This window comes from Lathamus discolor, chromosome 2 (genome assembly GCF_037157495.1).
Source record: "Lathamus discolor isolate bLatDis1 chromosome 2, bLatDis1.hap1, whole genome shotgun sequence".
In the NCBI taxonomy this organism is placed as follows: domain Eukaryota; kingdom Metazoa; phylum Chordata; class Aves; order Psittaciformes; family Psittacidae; genus Lathamus; species Lathamus discolor.
The window spans coordinates 16,740,029-16,757,600 of record NC_088885.1 but is presented as its reverse complement, the minus strand read 5'-3'; the positions used below and the strand labels follow the sequence as shown (position 1 = coordinate 16,757,600).

General features: G+C 37.6%; 1 protein-coding gene across 1 annotated transcript in view; it reads left to right on the top strand.

Moving 5' to 3' along the window:
- Window positions 1–14,407, top strand: part of HIBADH (3-hydroxyisobutyrate dehydrogenase) — an 84,482-nt gene extending 70,075 nt beyond the window's left edge. Inside the window, exons 5-8 of the mRNA XM_065665945.1 lie at window positions 951–1,084; window positions 1,633–1,709; window positions 8,709–8,865; window positions 13,391–14,407. Coding sequence (XP_065522017.1) covers window positions 951–1,084; window positions 1,633–1,709; window positions 8,709–8,865; window positions 13,391–13,549 — 527 coding nt within the window. The 3' untranslated portion in view covers window positions 13,550–14,407. The remainder of the gene's footprint in view (window positions 1–950; window positions 1,085–1,632; window positions 1,710–8,708; window positions 8,866–13,390) is intronic.
- Window positions 14,408–17,572: the final 3,165 nt, after the last annotated feature.

Genomic DNA, 17,572 nt, shown 5'->3' with positions numbered 1-17,572 from the left:
ATATTTCGGTTGGATATAAGGAAGAAGTTCTTTACTATGAGGGTGGTGAGGCACTGAAACAGGTTGCCCAAGGAAGTTGTGAATACTCCATCCCTGGCAGTGTTCAAGGCCAGGCTGAACAGAGCCATAAGCAGCCTGGTCTAGTGGGAGGTAATCTAGTTCCAGAACCCTAAAATGGTCCTTTCCAACCCAAATCATTCTATGATTCTGTAATCAAAGAGCAGTGGTGTGTGCTTGCTGACCTGTGGTAAAGATAGGGCAGACTTACAGGAACTATATAAGAACAAAACTGGGAATAGTGTGTTTGTGTGTGTGTGTGAGAATCATGTTTACATTGTTTTTTACAGAGTTCTTTCTGTCTGTCTATATGTGTTAAGTTTAGGAAACGTAACACAAAATTTCTGAGATTAAGTAGAATTTTGCTTCAGATTAGAAACATAGCAGACTGCAGAGGTTCAGAGGGCTTGGTTTTATATGCCTGCGTCCTTTAGATGTTCAATTATGTGAAAATCAGGAAGCATTTAACTTTGTGCTATAGTTTGTCAATAGTCATATGTGAAGAGTTGTGTGACGAAACAAAATTTTTATTTAGTAGTTCAGATACAGTGAATTTTGTGGGGTGCGAAGGTGCAGGAAGGGTTGATTGTTTCTTCATGTGGAGCTACAAAGAGGAACTTTGTCAGTTTTCTGCAAGTCTTGTGAATTATCTGCCAGTATGCCTGAAAGATAAGGTGGCTTTATCTTCACCAAATGTTTGAGAATTAAGATATCTGATCCTGTTAAGTACTGGGACTATAGGCTTACTTTTACATAGACTTTGAGAAGTTCAGAATAAGTGAAGTATTGAGCACATAACTTTTACATCATCAGACCCTTACTAGTAAGATAAACTATGTAAGTTGGTTTTTTTTTTAAATAGTGATATTAAATCCAATGTTGTCTTGATTCAGGTGTTGGAGCTGCCCGAGCTGGAAACCTTACTTTCATGGTTGGTGGAGTGGAACAAGAGTTTGATGCTGCCAAAGAGTTGCTGACATGCATGGGTTCTAACGTGGTCTACTGTGGAGCGGTTGGAACCGGACAGGTAATGCTTCCTGAGGCATTGCTAGTTACCTCAATCTTTTGTCACTTTGTTTTTCTTTACTGATGCCTACTCTTTTATTCCAGAACTAAAAGCTTGTTAATGTGTCTTTATACTTGTTTGCTTGTTTACTTGTCTTCAACCATGTGTTTATAAAATAACCTCATGGCACTCTTCTCCACCATGTTATATAGCTTAGCACCAAAACATCTGATGTGGTACTTCTCCACATTGGCTTGATGATACTTCTTAGAGGACACAGGTTTAATTTTGTTTCTTCTGAATTTAAGTTTACTGAATGTTCTGAAGGACAGAGAGGCCCATATGTGCCATTTATACTAACTGATCTATTGTACTGAGGAAAAAAAGGAGCCGTAGGGCAGCTTTCATTGACTTTATATTGTCGTAGATCTGTGCTTACTGCTGCTGCTTTTAGAAGAGAGCTGTCAAAACAGATTTAATCATACTGCCCTGGACCTAGTTAAAGAAGATTCTTACATGTTAGGTCTATGAAAATACAGAAACTAATTGATGGTTTAACTTACTTTCAGGCTGCAAAGATCTGCAACAACATGCTTTTGGCCATCAGTATGATCGGAACTGCTGAAGCGATGAATCTTGGAATCAGGTTTGTTTGATTTATCCTATCGGATTGAAATATTTTCACTGTGTTAACAGTTTTTGTGGTTTATGGTTGACTTTTGCTGGGAGAATGATGGTTAGATGGCATAGATAAACTTTTGCCAGAAGTTCTCTTATAAAACATGCTAAAGGGATTATTTTACATAAAGTATGGCTCTGCAGAACAGGAATATTCTCTTGTATTGGCTTTATAGGTTGTTGCATTCTGCATCTGAAGTTACAAGTTCATTTGTTTTGCTGTAGTGCAATGTACAATAATGTTTATCTTGCATTATAAACATGTAGAGGTAATATAAAGGTGACTATTCAAAGGTAATGTACAGTGTATTCAGAGTATTACACTCCCATATGGCTTGTTTACTTTGCTAAATTGTTCCAAAATATATTGTACAGTAAAATTTCTAGTACAGTGTATATCAAATTAAGTTTCAAAGCATAAAAAAGAATATCTACCTTTCTGTTTGACTTTATCACTGCAGTTTGTCCTAATTGCCAAAACTGCTACTTTGTCAAAAGGCTGGAGTATGCTCCACTACATTCTTGTCAATGCTAAAAGTACCATTTCTTTTCTAGGAGGTAATACGTTTGACTTTAAGTGGCAGCATATTGGAGCAAAATTATTTTTCCTTTCCAATTGTAACCTATTTATTTTGCTGTGGTCTTTGAGATTTTGTTTTGTTTTCCAATAGAGTGCATGCAAGTACCAGTTCAGTATCACAATATTTGAACCTTTCATAAATTCTCTTAGCCAGATCTAAATAATTTGCAAATTTATAAACAGGCAAGTTTTATGTTTAAAGAGATTATCCTGCAATTGTGTATATTTTAAGGGCTCTTCATGAATTATTTATCTGCACAGTTGCGTCCTTAAAGTTGGCCTGCTAAAATTACAGATATAGATACTTACCAACTGGGCTTTATACCATGTGTTCATGTGGATTTGGTACACTATAAAAACCAGCAAGAGGGCATCAAGTGCTTAAATAAATAAAAAAGAAGGCCTACATATGCACACATACACAAGGCAATGTAATGGATTCACATTTCCTCTTAATTACCATATCAAGATGCAGTTGTTTTATTGAATTGCCCTTGTCTCAGATGTTAGACTATCTTGACCTATTAAGTTGTCATGTTGTAATTGAGATAAAAGAGGAATTTGCTTTGCATCAGTGCTAATTGGTTTATCAATATCCTGTACCATTTACATTTTAAAATTGAGAGTCTGTAAGATACTGAAGCATGTCTGCATCAAGCTATAATAAAAACAGTAGCATTGTTTACAAGTGTTGTAGTCCAATGTAGTGTAAAGCTTTCATCAGGTTCTGGTTTAAGTCATTGTTCACTTAATACAGCATATGCAACTGATTTTTCGTTATATTTTTATCTACATTTGTAGGAATTACTAGACAAAATCAAGAGGTTTGGAAGACACATATTATGGGCATGTAAGCCCTGTGCAGAATGAGTTGATGTCTGCAGGCACTGTAGCTTGAGGTGTTTAGAATTTTTGTTTTTCATTTTGTCCTTTTCCAGTTTAAATTTTGACTGAATTTGTATTTAACATTTCTAAACAGAAACCCAATGTGAAGGTGACAATATGTAAGCCTTCCTACCCTACAATCATGGTAATCAAGGAGGAACTGTACTTATTGTAGAAGAAACCTCCTAATTGAAACCCAAATTATACAAAGAGCAGAGTCTTGTTTAGTCTGAAAGCTGCATGAGATTTAAGACAGAGGCAGTAATTTAAAGTCTTATGAAGTAATTTAGAGCCCTTGCATTGATTTTAATGTGCTGTGATTTAAACCCTGGAGAAGATGGCTTCTGCTTATAAGTAAAATAAGAGCTTTCCGCTTCTGGTGTGTACAAATTTCTTATGTACAAGTTCACAGTTGCAATTCTAAGTTTTGCTGTATTAATACATTTATTAGATTTTTTTTTTTTCCAAGTCTAAAACTAGAAGGATAGTGTGGCTGCCTCATCTGGAGAGAGTAGGAAGCTGAACCTGATTTATTAGATTGATGCATATCTGGTGAAGAAACTCTGACTCTGACCTAATAAAGGACACTGGAATTCTAAAAAATTCATAATAGGAATTATGGAGCTTAGACATGCTCTCAACTTTATATAGAGTATAAAATATTGTCATTCCATGCACTGTGTATATCTGCAGCATCATTTAAATCTTGAGGTTTAGGGACTTTAGATAATTAATTATTCAAAAAATTGCTGACTGAACTGGATGTAACTAGAAAGTCGTATTACAGCAGCTTCCAGAAACCAATATATACTCTGAGCTGATACTATCACAATGTCCTCAAAACAGGGTGGTATTAATTCTATTAATAAGCCACCTTTTCTCTAATGTTTTCATAAACCGTGTAGTCTAAATTTTCATATTTTGAAGCAGAGAGTTACTGGTTTATTCATTTCAGATTTTCAAGTTACATCTGCAATTGGTTTATTTATTTCATACTTTAAGTTACAGGGTTTTTCCAAACTTCAACATGAGTAGTAAATAGAATGTGGTGGGGAGGAAGGAAAACAGACATTAATGAGCAAAAATTCCACAGTGAACTCCCAGAAAAATAGTCAATATTGCTGTGTAGCTTCTGAATTTATATTTCAGTTGTTTTTCTACTTTAACATCACCTTTATGTACAAATCATCTTCATTAACAAATGAAGATGTGTGGTTTCATTGGAGGTGATTTTGTTTAAATTTCAAACTAACTTTAAAAAATAAAAATCTATCCTGAGTTCTGACCATTGAAATTCTTGTTTTGTTATAGTTTGGGTTTTTTCCATTAATTTCCTGATGCTTTACCAATTTTGCTACTGAATTTACCAATATTGCTACTGAAAGTTAGAACGTGTGGCAGGCGTTCTGGAAATAAATTCACATTGTCATTTGTATTTTCTTTTTGTTCTAGCATGAAAGTGCAACTTGTCTGTAGAAGAATCTTGAGTAGATTTTGCTATACAGTTTTACAGATAATGTGGATATTGCTAAATGCCTTACTGACCATGTCAAACCAGCGCACAGAGTACATGTAAGCTTCACAAATAAGAAATAAAAACATTAGGTGATACTGTCCACAGCCAGAGACTATTTTTCTTTTTGCTGATCATCTCAGTGTCAGTAACCTTCTTTTACTGAGCCCTGAGTTCCAGTGATGTAATATGAAATACTAGCAAAATAAAGATCAGAAATTAAATATTGTTAATACCTGGTTTGTGTTTAGGTCAGGTGGAAGTTGCTGCCTGCCAAGCAGTTTGCCATCCCTTCAGAAGCTGCCTGCACAGGCACAGGGAAGGGCTTATATGGCAACACAAGGCAGGGCAAGATTGTTTAATACGGTTGGAATATAAGGGACCAGGAGAGGAATAAGGTCTCTATGGCAATAACCTCGCTGCAAAATCACTTTTGTGCTTCCAACGGTACAGAAAGGCTTCTCTGTGAGGAGGGCCTGCAGAGGCACCCAGATTTATTCAGGAAGCTGCAAATACAGCTCTTTCCTAAGCAATTTTATTGTGTATGGATTTGTGCCTGCTTCCTTTTTAAGATATATAAAGTGAAACAATGGTAAAAGAACTTTGTCCTCTGATGCTTAGTGTAAATGTGGTTCAGTCTCTAGATCTCGTTTCTGTGAGCACCCCTGGATTGTAGCGGAAGACATGAGCAGAAATAGGAGTCAACAGCACAGAGAGGAGCATATGCTGCAGGCTGAGGGATGATTAGCCCTGGGCACATCCCCACTGCAAATTTTAGAAAGATTGCCTTGAAAAAAGAGAGCACTGCAGCTCTGCTGTCTTCAGCATGGAGCTATAGCTAAGTCTTGTGAAAGTTAGTAATGACACTTGAAAGCACTTACCTTGTTTAAATTGCCAATGGCAAAGTCATTTTTAGCTGTGGTAGAAGGGTCCTAAGGGACTGCTTGAGTATTTGCGATTTCATATGGTATTTGTCCAAAGCACCTTGAGACAGGAAACTCTCAACAGTTCAGCTACTTCAGTTGTTACACCTTAAAATGAGACAACAATGTATCTCTTTTTTGAGATGCCATTTAATTTTTCTGTCTGTTTCAGACTGAAATATTGGAGGAGTGTATGAAAATTACAGTACATGGTTTTATCAAAGCTCAGCAAAACTTGAGTTTTGAGAAGTGGCCTGAAGGGATCCTATTTTAACCTTTTTTGGGGGTGTGCGTGTATTTGTTGCTGAGTTTCTGCTGTTCGGTTCATTAGGAGTGTTACTGAAGAAGCGCTGATTTAAGGAAGCAATTGTTTTTGCTGTATTATAAGTACAATTATACATGGGTTTCTTTTCTGCTTATAAGGGAGAAGAACATTTTGGTAATTGTAAATTCACACGCGCATGCACAAGCTCTTGCCATGTCCAATGGCAAGTTGTTATGGGGACTGGCAGACTGTCATCATTTTGATAGCTTGAGCAGTATATCTCTTGAACAGAAATGGAGCTCTTATGCAGAGAGTATCGTATGTTCCCAGCCAATTTACAGGGAAACAGCAATAACATTTTATCATGGTTGAGAGCCCAGTAGCTGCTTCCTATTAAACTTGCCCTTTCAGATACCTGTCTTGGATTAATTTGTTGATTTCAAATGGAAACTCAGTCTTCTCCACTGAAGCATGTCTTTCTAGGATAGACTCTCCCTGAATGACAATTACTGTATATTCTAGCTGGTTTCAGACCATTACAAGCTTTGGGCACAGTGGAAGACAGAGGACTTCTTCAGTAACTGATTTTAATATGTGTCTAATTTTAACAGTCAGTTATATATGCACCAGTGGATGAATCCTCAGAAAGATGAAATGCAAAGCACTTCTAACTTGCTGTTATTAATGATACACTTGCTGCAAAGGAGGAAAAAAAATACGTTCAGGTCTCCTGAAGAGAGTCTGTGTGGTGTTTAACAGCAATGAATTTTGAAGAGGCAGGGATTTTAAACTGACACCATATTCCTTTTTCTTTTTCAAGAGCAAAAATATGCCAGATGTAGTGCAGACAATATTTCACATATCTGTATAATACACACATATCTTTTAAAGTATATTTTCACACTGTGAGAAGAGCATTCTTTGGGAAGGTTATATGCATTTTGAAATAAAAAGCTCTCTGTCTTGCATCATACTCTCAGCTGTAATTATGGGCCTCTGCATGCAGTTAGATAGGGCACAGGCAGGCACTACATTGTTAAAAACACTGACCTGGCTGTAACAATGATAAGGAAACTAACAAGCCAAGAGATTTGTTTTGGCCAAAAAAAGCAACCTCTTGTGTATTTGAAAGCTCAGGTATTTCCTGCTCCCAGTGTGGGTTCTTTGGATGACAGTTAAAGCTGTTATTCAGACTGGCTCTTGATGAAGATTTTGTTGCACTGTGTAAGATGAAAGTACAATTCAAATACTGTGAAAATATACTGGTGCTGGAATATTTGGGGTTTGGGGATGGTTTTTGGTAAATAAATGGCCATTGAAAGCATTCAGTTGAGTCAGATGGTTGGAAGAAAGTGAGGAGGAGAATAAAGCTTGATCCCATTCAGGCCAGCAGGGGACTTCCAATTGAATACCAGGGGCTGCTGCAGCAATTCACAAATAAAAGTGCACAGCAGTAATGCTAAAAAGCTACCTTTGTGGTACAGAATGATCCTAATGCTTTGTATTAGAAGGGCAGAATTGTAGGAGACATGTGCTGTCACAGGAACAGGAGCCATGCTGCAGGGCCCACTGTCATAAGTGTTTTTTTCGAATCTGAAATACCTATTGGAATAAATATACATCAATTTTAGCAACTGTTCCATTGATAATGAGCTTTTCTCATCTACAAATTAAAGCCTTGGGTGCTACAGCACCTGGAAACGGTGCTAGGATTGCCATGGCTAAGGAGATCTGCAAAAAGTCTGAGGTTTTAGAGCTAATGTAAAAAGTGTTGACTTATATAAAAAATCTTTATAGAAGGTTGTGACAGATCCCTTTTAAAATGTCGTTTCCTCATCTTGGTGTGTTACTGGAGATAATTCCCTTGCTTTCTGTTTTGTCAGGAGTGTAACTGAATGTTTGTACAGGGCCAGGTAAACTACTGCTGCTTGTCATTGGTATAAATGCAGTTGGTGTAAAACTACACTTGCAACTTCATATTAGCATAAGTATGAATTCATAACAGGGTTAATTTCCTATAATACTGAAGAACTTTCAGGATATACACTGAGCAGCAGTTTACGCGATCAGCTCCGTGATAGAACAAATGATGTTTCTACTTGGACAAGCTTTGTTTTATCGGGATCAGTAACCTTATCAACAGTTGACCCAGAACTATAATGCATGTTTGCGAATAGATAACGTATGTCACAGGGCCAGATTTGCATGAGTATGTAATGATTTAATAATAGCAAATCAAAGAATATACAGATGTATACAGCAGTAATATTTTTTAAGAAGTGTAGCATTCCTGTTCACATTAAAGCAGGATCTTTTGCATTATCTTACATCAAAAATGCACTAGTGTTCACTTATAAACACATCACACAGGTACTTTCATGCTGCCACACTTTCTTGGGCTTTTTTTCCTTTGTTCAGCTTTAGAGAATCTAGTTTTGATAGGAGGAACAGCTAGGTGACCTAATAAGTAGCAGAACAGAAAATGCCTTTTAGTAATTGAAATAACAAGGGAGCTAATGTTCACTGAGGACCTTTATTTTGCTTGCACTTTCAGAATTGCTAGGTGAAGGGGATATGCTTAGTACAAAAGCAAAAAAGGTCTGAAAACCTACTGCTTAAATGGTAAATTGATGCTCTTCAATTTAAGATGCAGCATCCCTACCCCCAATATCAATACTCTGTCATTTTTCATGACTTATAATAAAGGGAGAGAAATGATTGTAGGGTCCTAAGATATAAAACAAGTCACCCATGTCTTGTGCATTTTGACGTTAACACTTCTCTCCCTTGACCTTTGATAGATTAGGCCTTGACCCAAAGCTACTGGCCAAAATCCTAAATATGAGCTCAGGTCGTTGCTGGTCAAGCGACACATACAACCCTGTTCCTGGAGTGATGGAAGGAGTACCATCTGCTAATAATTATCAAGGTGGCTTTGGAACAACACTCATGGCTAAGGTACGTAACAGTTGCATGTAAAGTATGAACAGTTGCTTCTCTCTGGGCTTCTAGCGAATGTTCTTCTCACTGAAAATTTATAATTACAGGGAAATATGCATGCATGAACAGAGGGGAAGACAACCTCTTACGGTGGCTCTGAATTAATGTAGGGGGCTTTTCCTTACCCTCTAGACCCTTTCTGTCCACTATTACTGCTGAGCCAGTCAGTGAGATTATATGCACTGTCTTTTTGAGTTCTGCCTTAAACCAGGAGTCCTGATGGACGCGTGTATAGCAAGCATTCAGCAAGCCATTTATGTACCTTTTCCATGACTGCGCTACAGTTTAGGAGCCTGAGCTCAAGAGAACAGTTCAGGGAAATCCAGGTGGCCTAAGTAGGTGTGAATAGTGGCATAAACACTAAGATTTGGGGCTTAATCTCTTCTATATACCTTAAACTGTGCTACTGGACTCGCACCCCTTTTCCTTGCTAAGGCAACTGCTTATGTGTTTGTCTTTCTGCCTAAGGCCATTTGTAATGCAGAAAGAAGCCAGGTTTCAATGCACACCCTGATTTTTCTGCAGGTATCTGCACCATGCTGTGAGCTCTACTGAATTGTCTTTGTTGGTGACAGAAGCAGTGCTTCTTCTTATGAATAATAGCCTAGTAATCTAAATTACTTGTCCACAAAGTGGGAAATCTGGTCGTTCTCAGTATGAGGAAGTAAGCAGGAAATAAGTCCTTCTCAGTATGAGGAAGTTGTAACCTACAGTTATCCTACCCCAGGATAATGCACTTACTGCCATGCTCTTGGCTGTTCTAGGAAAAGCTCTCTTCTGAGTCACTCTGTGGTCAGGAAAGCAAAGCTCTTATAGGCCAAAGGAAAGTAGGCAAGGAGGTCAGGGCCTGCATCCCACTGATGAGGACACACAGCTGGAGGAAGGAGCTATAGAACTCTGACTGTTGAACTACTTTGTGTTCAGTGCAGTGATTGCTTAAGGTAAATTATGAAATCAACCCTGGAAGAGAGCTCTCATCTAAGCATGTAAGTTCAGTAAATCTTTTCACACTGAATATTAGTATCATGGGGATACTGTCCTGAGGGAAGCATTTGTGTTCATACATAGAATCATAGAACGATTTGGGTTGGAAGTGACCTTAAAGATCATCTAGTTCCAACCCTCCTGACATGGGCAGGGACACCTTCCACTAGAACAGGTTGCTCAAAGCTCCATCCAACCTGGTCCTTGAACGGATGGGGCAGCTACAGCTTCTCTGGGCAGCCTGTGCCGGTGTCTCACCACCTTCATAGTGAAGAATTTCTTCGTAATATCTAATGTAAATCTACCCTCCACCAGCTTAAAGGCATTCCCACTTGTCCTGTCACTACGTGCCCTTGAACAATGCTATGTTACTCTATATGGATGTAAGATTACTTGAATGAGACAGCTGATCATGTTCAGGACATTACTTCATGCAGTGGTGACCTCTGCTATGACACTGCTCCTTAATTTGTGGAAAGACTTCTGCTATGTCCATTTCATCCTGGTATGTGACATATCATGTAGATTGTGAATTGAGTTGGAGAATTTTTTTCTGGGAAATACAGAGCATGCTTTTGCCACTTAAGATAAGAGAAAAGCTGTATTCAAAGGAAAAAGAGGTAAGCACAACCCTGAGGTTGAGAAGAAAATACTTCACAATGAAAATATATGAGTGACTCAGTAACAGTCACTAAACACAGTTACTAAACTTCAAGTTACTGCTCACGTATCAAATATGGTAGAAGTCAAAGGTTCTCTTAAAAATATTTTGTCAGCAATGGATGTGTCAAGCAAAGCCAGAGGATCCTTATTTTAAATGTTTGGGACAGAAACGTTTGTCAGACACCTCAGAAAAGCTCTTTGGTCTTGAAATCTCATACTGAAACATAGAATTTGGTCAACTTAATGTGAAACCTGTTCCAAAGATTTTGCATTTAAAAAATCTAGTTTACTTCCCCTCTCCATCTTTGTGTCCAAGGCATTGAAGGCCAGAAGTTCCATCATCCATTCACAGCACAGTTGCTAATTAAATGTCATCTTTGAATCCTGAGAAGAGGTAGATAATATGTCATACTATTCTTGAGTCATGTCAGGACAGCCTTTCAGCTGTATTCCCAATGGCAGTTTCATTTATGTCAATAAAGGTAAGGAACCAGGTATTTCCAAAGTAAGCATTGGAAGCAGATTCTGAAAGAGAATTTGGTTCCCTATTCCAAGCTGAGAAAAAGTGATTAGAATAGTCGGTACTGAGACATCTGGAAGATGTCAGTTCCAGAGAGTATGAGAGGAGCCATAAACAATTATCTGATTTTTACTTTTCTATAAAGGTCAGCAAAAGGCAAATTTATTTCAGAGCTGTTTTGTACTATTTCACTCGAAGAATCTCCAAACTCAAGACAAAAGGTGCAAAACACTTCACAGCCTGAAAACTAAAGATGAGCTTTACTTACATTTTGTTTGGTTGGGTTTTTTTCCTTCAAAGCTCTTAATTTGCAGAATGGAATTTAAAAAACCAAACCAACCTTCCTGCACTTTGGGATTAGGAGTACTTGTCAATTTCATTATTGATACCTTAGCTGATGTTTCAACCTTCTTGGAGACAGAGTTTCATTATTAAAGTGAACAGACGTGATCTATAAATTTATATTTGTGCTAGCAGTCTATTTATTCAGAATTTTCAGGGATTGCTTCTGTGAGTGTACCTTAAGGAAGAAATATATCACAATCATCCCTACCAAAAACAAGCACCTTCACTAGTTTGAAGCTAGCTATTTTGCCATTCTTCTATTCCATGACATGATTTAAGCTTTTTGAATAAATGGATAATATGGTAATAGGTTTCACATAAAGGGCTTAGAAGAGGCTAGGAATATGTCATGGAATATCTTATTGTAAGTGATGTTAAAGTAACTGTTCCTAGATTTGTCAGGTCATCAGTCTTTCAACAGAATTGCTAGACAAGAAGGAATGATCTGCCCTGATGCAGATGAAGAATATTTTGGACCCTGTGACATCTGATACGTATGTTTTTCCCATTTTCCTAGATCTTGAAGTCATTCGAGGGTAATAGGAAGAGTAACTATAATTCTGATTTGTATCAGAATGACCTTTATAGAGCCGATTTACAGATCAAAGTGACATTTAGAGAGTAGAGTAAGATCTTGAATTTCCTTGTGCTAATTCAAATCCAGACACACAGAAAGTAAAGACCTGTCTTGTAAGTCATCTCTGAGAAGCCAAAGGTGCATTCAGCAGTACTACAGTCACTCAGTTCTTCTGTATCAAAGATTTGTTATTAAAAAAAAATAATTAAAACACATCAAATTTTATAAACCACCATTGTCCTGGATGGACAGAAAATCCAGGCACTTCCTAGTAACACTTGAGAGGCTCTTTAGCAACTTTCTTAAAATGTGGGCCACAGACTGATTTTGTTAGCAAGACACTATGTGCAGGCATTTCTTTCGTACTTAGACAAGAGATCTGTTTATATATCTAAGCCCTTATTAGCTTTTCCTTCTTTGCTTGCTTTCATGTCTGATTCAGGTTAGACTTCAAGGCATCCTCCAGCCTGGCTTGTCATTTCTATACAGCATGTGTGAAGCTGACTGTTTCTAGCTAACTATGGTTTGTCATAGTTCCTGCTACTTACCTTTGAGTTCTATCCTATTTATTTCAGATTATAGATGTAGTTGATGAAGGACTCCTGGAGGAAAGGTTTAAAATTCATCCTCTTTGCAAACTCCCCTTCTTCTTTTGCCCCAAATTTAGCATTTAAAAATGCAGTAGAATTATTCTCTATATCCCTTTATCTTCAGTCATTAAAGAAATCTTAAAGTTGTAGCAGACCCAGCACAGTCCCCTAAGGAATTCTTTAATACATCCTTCCGGTTAGGCTGCAAACCATTCATATTCACGAAGTGGCCTATGCATCTCATTTGGTATTAACTAGTCACATTACAGTAAATGTATGTACGCTAAGTGGCTTCAAGTTTGTTGTTATTTAAATCCCTCCAGCTTGATTATTATCCTTTTTTTAGAAAGGAAGATGTTCTCTTGCCCGAACAAGAAAATTATGACATTAGAACCTATGTGGAATGCTTAAGTGAATAGCCAGGGAAACTTAGTTTTTGGAGATGACATAACAAAGTGGGGAAAACAAGTCTGAGTCTTGCTACCAGGCTATGTAGTGATCTAGACCCGTAAAATCCTTCCTGTCCTGAAGGAGATCACCTGCCTTGCAGTTTGGTTTTTATCTGTTGAGTAACATTTAGTTACTGTTTTAAAAATTAAAAACTAAACAAAACTCCCTTCTTCCAGGACTGAAATTTTAAGGCTGGAGTGTTGCCTTTGTTGTCAGTAGAGCTCTCTTCCCCATGGAAACCAAATAACCTGTAATATGTACTGGCTATTTACATCCCTGTTTCTCCCCTGACTTTTTTTCTTTCCCTCTATTCTTTCTGTCTGCTGTCTTCCTCACTTTACTCCCTTCCCACAGGATCTTGGCTTGGCCCAGATTTCTGCCACCAACACAATGACACCAGTTCCTCTGGGATCCCAGGCACATCAGATCTACAGGATGATGTGTGCAAAAGGCTATGCCCTGAAAGACTTCTCAGCTGTGTTCCAGTTTTTACGTGAAGAGGAAACCTTGTGAGCTGTCCTTTGGAAATGGACATGATAACAAACCACATTTTTTTTATCCTTATGGCTCATTTGAGAAGTATGTGAGTTTAATCAGATACTGTACGTCCTGATCCTATACAGACTAATCATCTTTGGTTGTCTAGATCACAATGAACTCCAGGGTTTTTTCATGATTCTTGAAAAAGCAAGCCAGAGGACGGGAATGTTTGGCAATTAGCCAGGCAGTGATTTCTTTTTTTTTTTTGTTTGTTTTGTAAGAAGCATCAAAGTTGGTTTTTTTCCTCACTAGATGCAATAAATAAATACTTTTTTTATTAAACTGTTAAATATTTGCATAAAAAATAACTTACATTATGGCTACAAACTTAGGTGAATCTTGAATAGTAAAAGAATGTTGTATAATGATTTTATGACATATAGTGATCTATTAAAATTAAAAATTAATACTTTATGGAAAAAGGGAATATTTGTTTAATGAAGAAACACAGCTCAAGATGGTTTGTCGGGGTTTTTTTCCCTTGGACCTACTAATCCTTGAGTTGATCAGTAGTGAATTTTTCCTGGGATTCAGGTTGCAGATTAAGTTTATAGGCACACATTTCTAAGTGGAGAGCTGTTACAGCATGTTTACCTGTCAGACTTAGTTAAAATAAAATAGAATATGTGTCCCTCGTGTAAAGCTCCGTTACTGTATTTTGCTAACCCAATTTTATATTTTCTTGTTTTCTGTCACACATTTTCAGAACTCTAGAACAGCACTTATCAGAAGTTCCAACAAAGTGTACTTTTGTTTTAGGTAATTATTGGAGTATTTTAAATCTAAACAAACCCCATTATTTTGAAAAGAAATAAAAATCTATACTGGTAAGTGGTTGCTATATGATTATTTGCTTTTTGTTCTGATGCGCTCCTGTACTCCAACAGTTAACCAAAACTTTGTACTAAGTTACCTCAATTTTTAATTTGCTTCATTTTCTACAGATTATCTTGCAAAATCAAGCTCTTCAAGAGCTCTTGCTGTGAAATGCAGATGGTAATATATTTGCATATGTGTTACCTTAACCGTTCACCATCCCTTTGGTCTTGCAACAGTACAGGTACACGCTTGGCTTTATGAGTAGCAATACTTATGTTGATTTCACTAGAACTACTTACACTCAAACTTACTTATAGACTCTAGGCTTAATGGTCAATTATGCATTTACATTCCTATTTTGGTTCTATGACGAATCCTTTTATATGTGCACATTTGGGTAACAATTGTGTGCTCGAATTAGCTCAAGTCTATGAAAAATCTTCTGAAAATTTTGACATATTTTAACACCTTAGTAACATTATACAGAAGTCATTAAACAGTACTGGTTGATCTGTTCTCCTTTTAGTTTTCTTTGAAAACTGATATTCTCGGTTATTCAGGGATGTAGGGCTCATGAATGTTATCTATGAGTGTGATACTGTGAGCAATCTTATTTTTACAAATTGTCTCTCTTTTGATAAAACTATTGGCTCCTGCCTCACATAATACAAAGGATGGATCTAGTCTCATAATGAATTTAGGGTTGGGTAATCAGAGATGTTTTCGCCAGTAGGATCCTTGTTCATTTAGAAGTCATAATAATGTATGAGGTAAGGAATTGTAGGAGAATCCTGGTTAAGTTTGTCTCTTCTGTATTTGACTTGGAGATCTGACTGGCATCAGCAGGACTGCTGAGAGATGCTTCCTTTACCCCAGCCTGTAGCGGTGTTTGCTATGAATGTGTTTGCTGGTAACACTGGGATTAGCAGTAACCCTGGGCTTCCAGGCACCATAATCATTTGTTTTCTTTATGCATTATATGCACACATAACTGTTGGGATCTATGAGGGAAGAAATACACTCAGTGAGGCTTTCTGAAGTCTCTAGAAGCTTTTAGCTTCTGAAATCATAAAGTCTCTGTTACAAGTGTGGAAACTTCATTGTTACTTTTATGTTTCTCACAAAGGCTTGTAGCTTAAGCTTCCTGGGATTCATTTTTCTTCCCCCACAACCTCTGATCAAATTTTAAATTCCTACTCCAAAGCATAGGGTGCTCAAGTTGGAGAAAGGGCTGCCAGAATGCTATTTTGGCAAACCAGCAGAATGTTTTGTGGTCTCCTTCTTGGAGAAGGATTTTGGCTGAAATTAAAAACAAAACAACAAGAAAAACCCAAACCCCCAGCTTGAGGGCAGACAGCCAGCATGTAAGGTTTTAGAACAAGCGGTTAGTTTGGCAAAGTTAGAAGCAACTTTTAATGATGTCCAGTACCTGAAGCCAGTCATACAATTTATATTAGAATACACATTTCTTTTCCTAATTCTGCAGGGGAATATTGTGTGTCTGGATATTTAGAATGGTGGTGGTATTCATGCTAGCAATGCTATGCTGCATATGCATATAAATATAATGTATCTTTTGCTTGGGGTATATTTCTGGTCTATGGAAATTAAGTACTAAACTTACTGTCACTGCCAGAAACAGGTGTTGAAACCTGTAATTTGTTGAGTTGAACAGAAAGATTGTAAAATTGAATTTCTACACTAATTACCTCCCAGTACATACACACAAATTAGGTGCAACAAATTAACTGCATATTTTGTATATGTCCCAAAGGGAAACTTGAGGTAACTTCTTTTTAAATTAGTTTGAATGTTAAACTAGCCCTCCCATCATGCTTAGTTTGGAAACTCACCTATATCAAATGCATTTATTAACTAACAGGAAAACATTGACAACCAATAAAGTAGTGATGGTTTGAAAAAAAATATCCTAAGCAGCCTTCTCTCATTTATGAATCAGTATAACCCGTCTTGAGCGACTATTTTTGGTGGTCGTTTAACAGAGGAGGCCTTCTATTAAAACTGGTGAGTACTATATTGCTTTAACTTTATTTATGGCTCTTACAAGCCTCAGGAGGAAGAGGTATTCTGACCAAGTATTATATGTGATATTCTGGCTCTGCTTTAATCAATGGGAATTTTGCCATGAAGTGCAATACAGCCAAGATTTCACAGTGTGTGTTGAATGCCCACGTGATTCCAGTGCAGATGTGGCCAAGATGCATCCCTGGAGCAGCTCAAGCACATCCCTCTGGCCAGGGATTGTGCCACATTACTGGCATCAGGAATATGAGAAGTTGGGGTGGTGGCTGTGAGAGGAAGGAGCCAGCACAAGCTGCTGAAATTGAAACTGCCGGTCCCCTTCCCAGCCTTGTCCTGCATCTCCCGGGTGAGAGAGATGCTGAGTGGGACAGAATAGCTACTGTCCCTGCCTGCCTGAGAACAGTGCTACCTGTCTTTTCAGCTGCTTAAATCTTATGGCTCGTTGCCACAAGAAGATTTTATTAAATGGTTTGTGGAACAGAAAGACTGCAGCCACCCCTGGATCAAGTAGAGAAGGGCTAACATCATACAAGGGCTACTGTATTTATTCAATAGATGTCTTTCTATGCTTTCAGTCCACCAGCTTGATTTGTAAGACCAATTTTTTTTTTGTCCAAGCACAACACTGAGGGTACTAAACTGGCAGCAATACCTGTTGCCTTCGATTTGTATTTACAGCATCATCATTGGCTTCTCCTTCATATAAAAACAGATTTAAATCAGCTGTTCTCAAGAAAACTTGTGTATCCTGTCTGTCTTTACAAGGCTGGCTAATTTTGTTGTGGAAACTTCGAAGCAGTTTAAAAAGCTCTGTTGAGTTTTCTTGGTGCACTGACACAACATGTGGAGCTGGGGTTCTCTGCAGTATTTTAGACCTAAGGTTTGCTAATACCCTCTTAAAGTCTGTGGGACTTGTGGGAGGGATGCCTTTTTATTGACTTCAGTATGAAGTTCTTAGAACTCTTACTGCAAGGCTTGCAAAAGTGAAAAATGTATTTCACTAGTGGGAGAAGTTCAGTTCAACATCTACAAATTAGAATAAACAGTGCTTTTGACAAGCTCAGGCTTTCAATGGCAAAGATGTCTTTGCCATTCTGTGCAAGAGCATAATGGATGTACAGTCTTTGAAGGCTA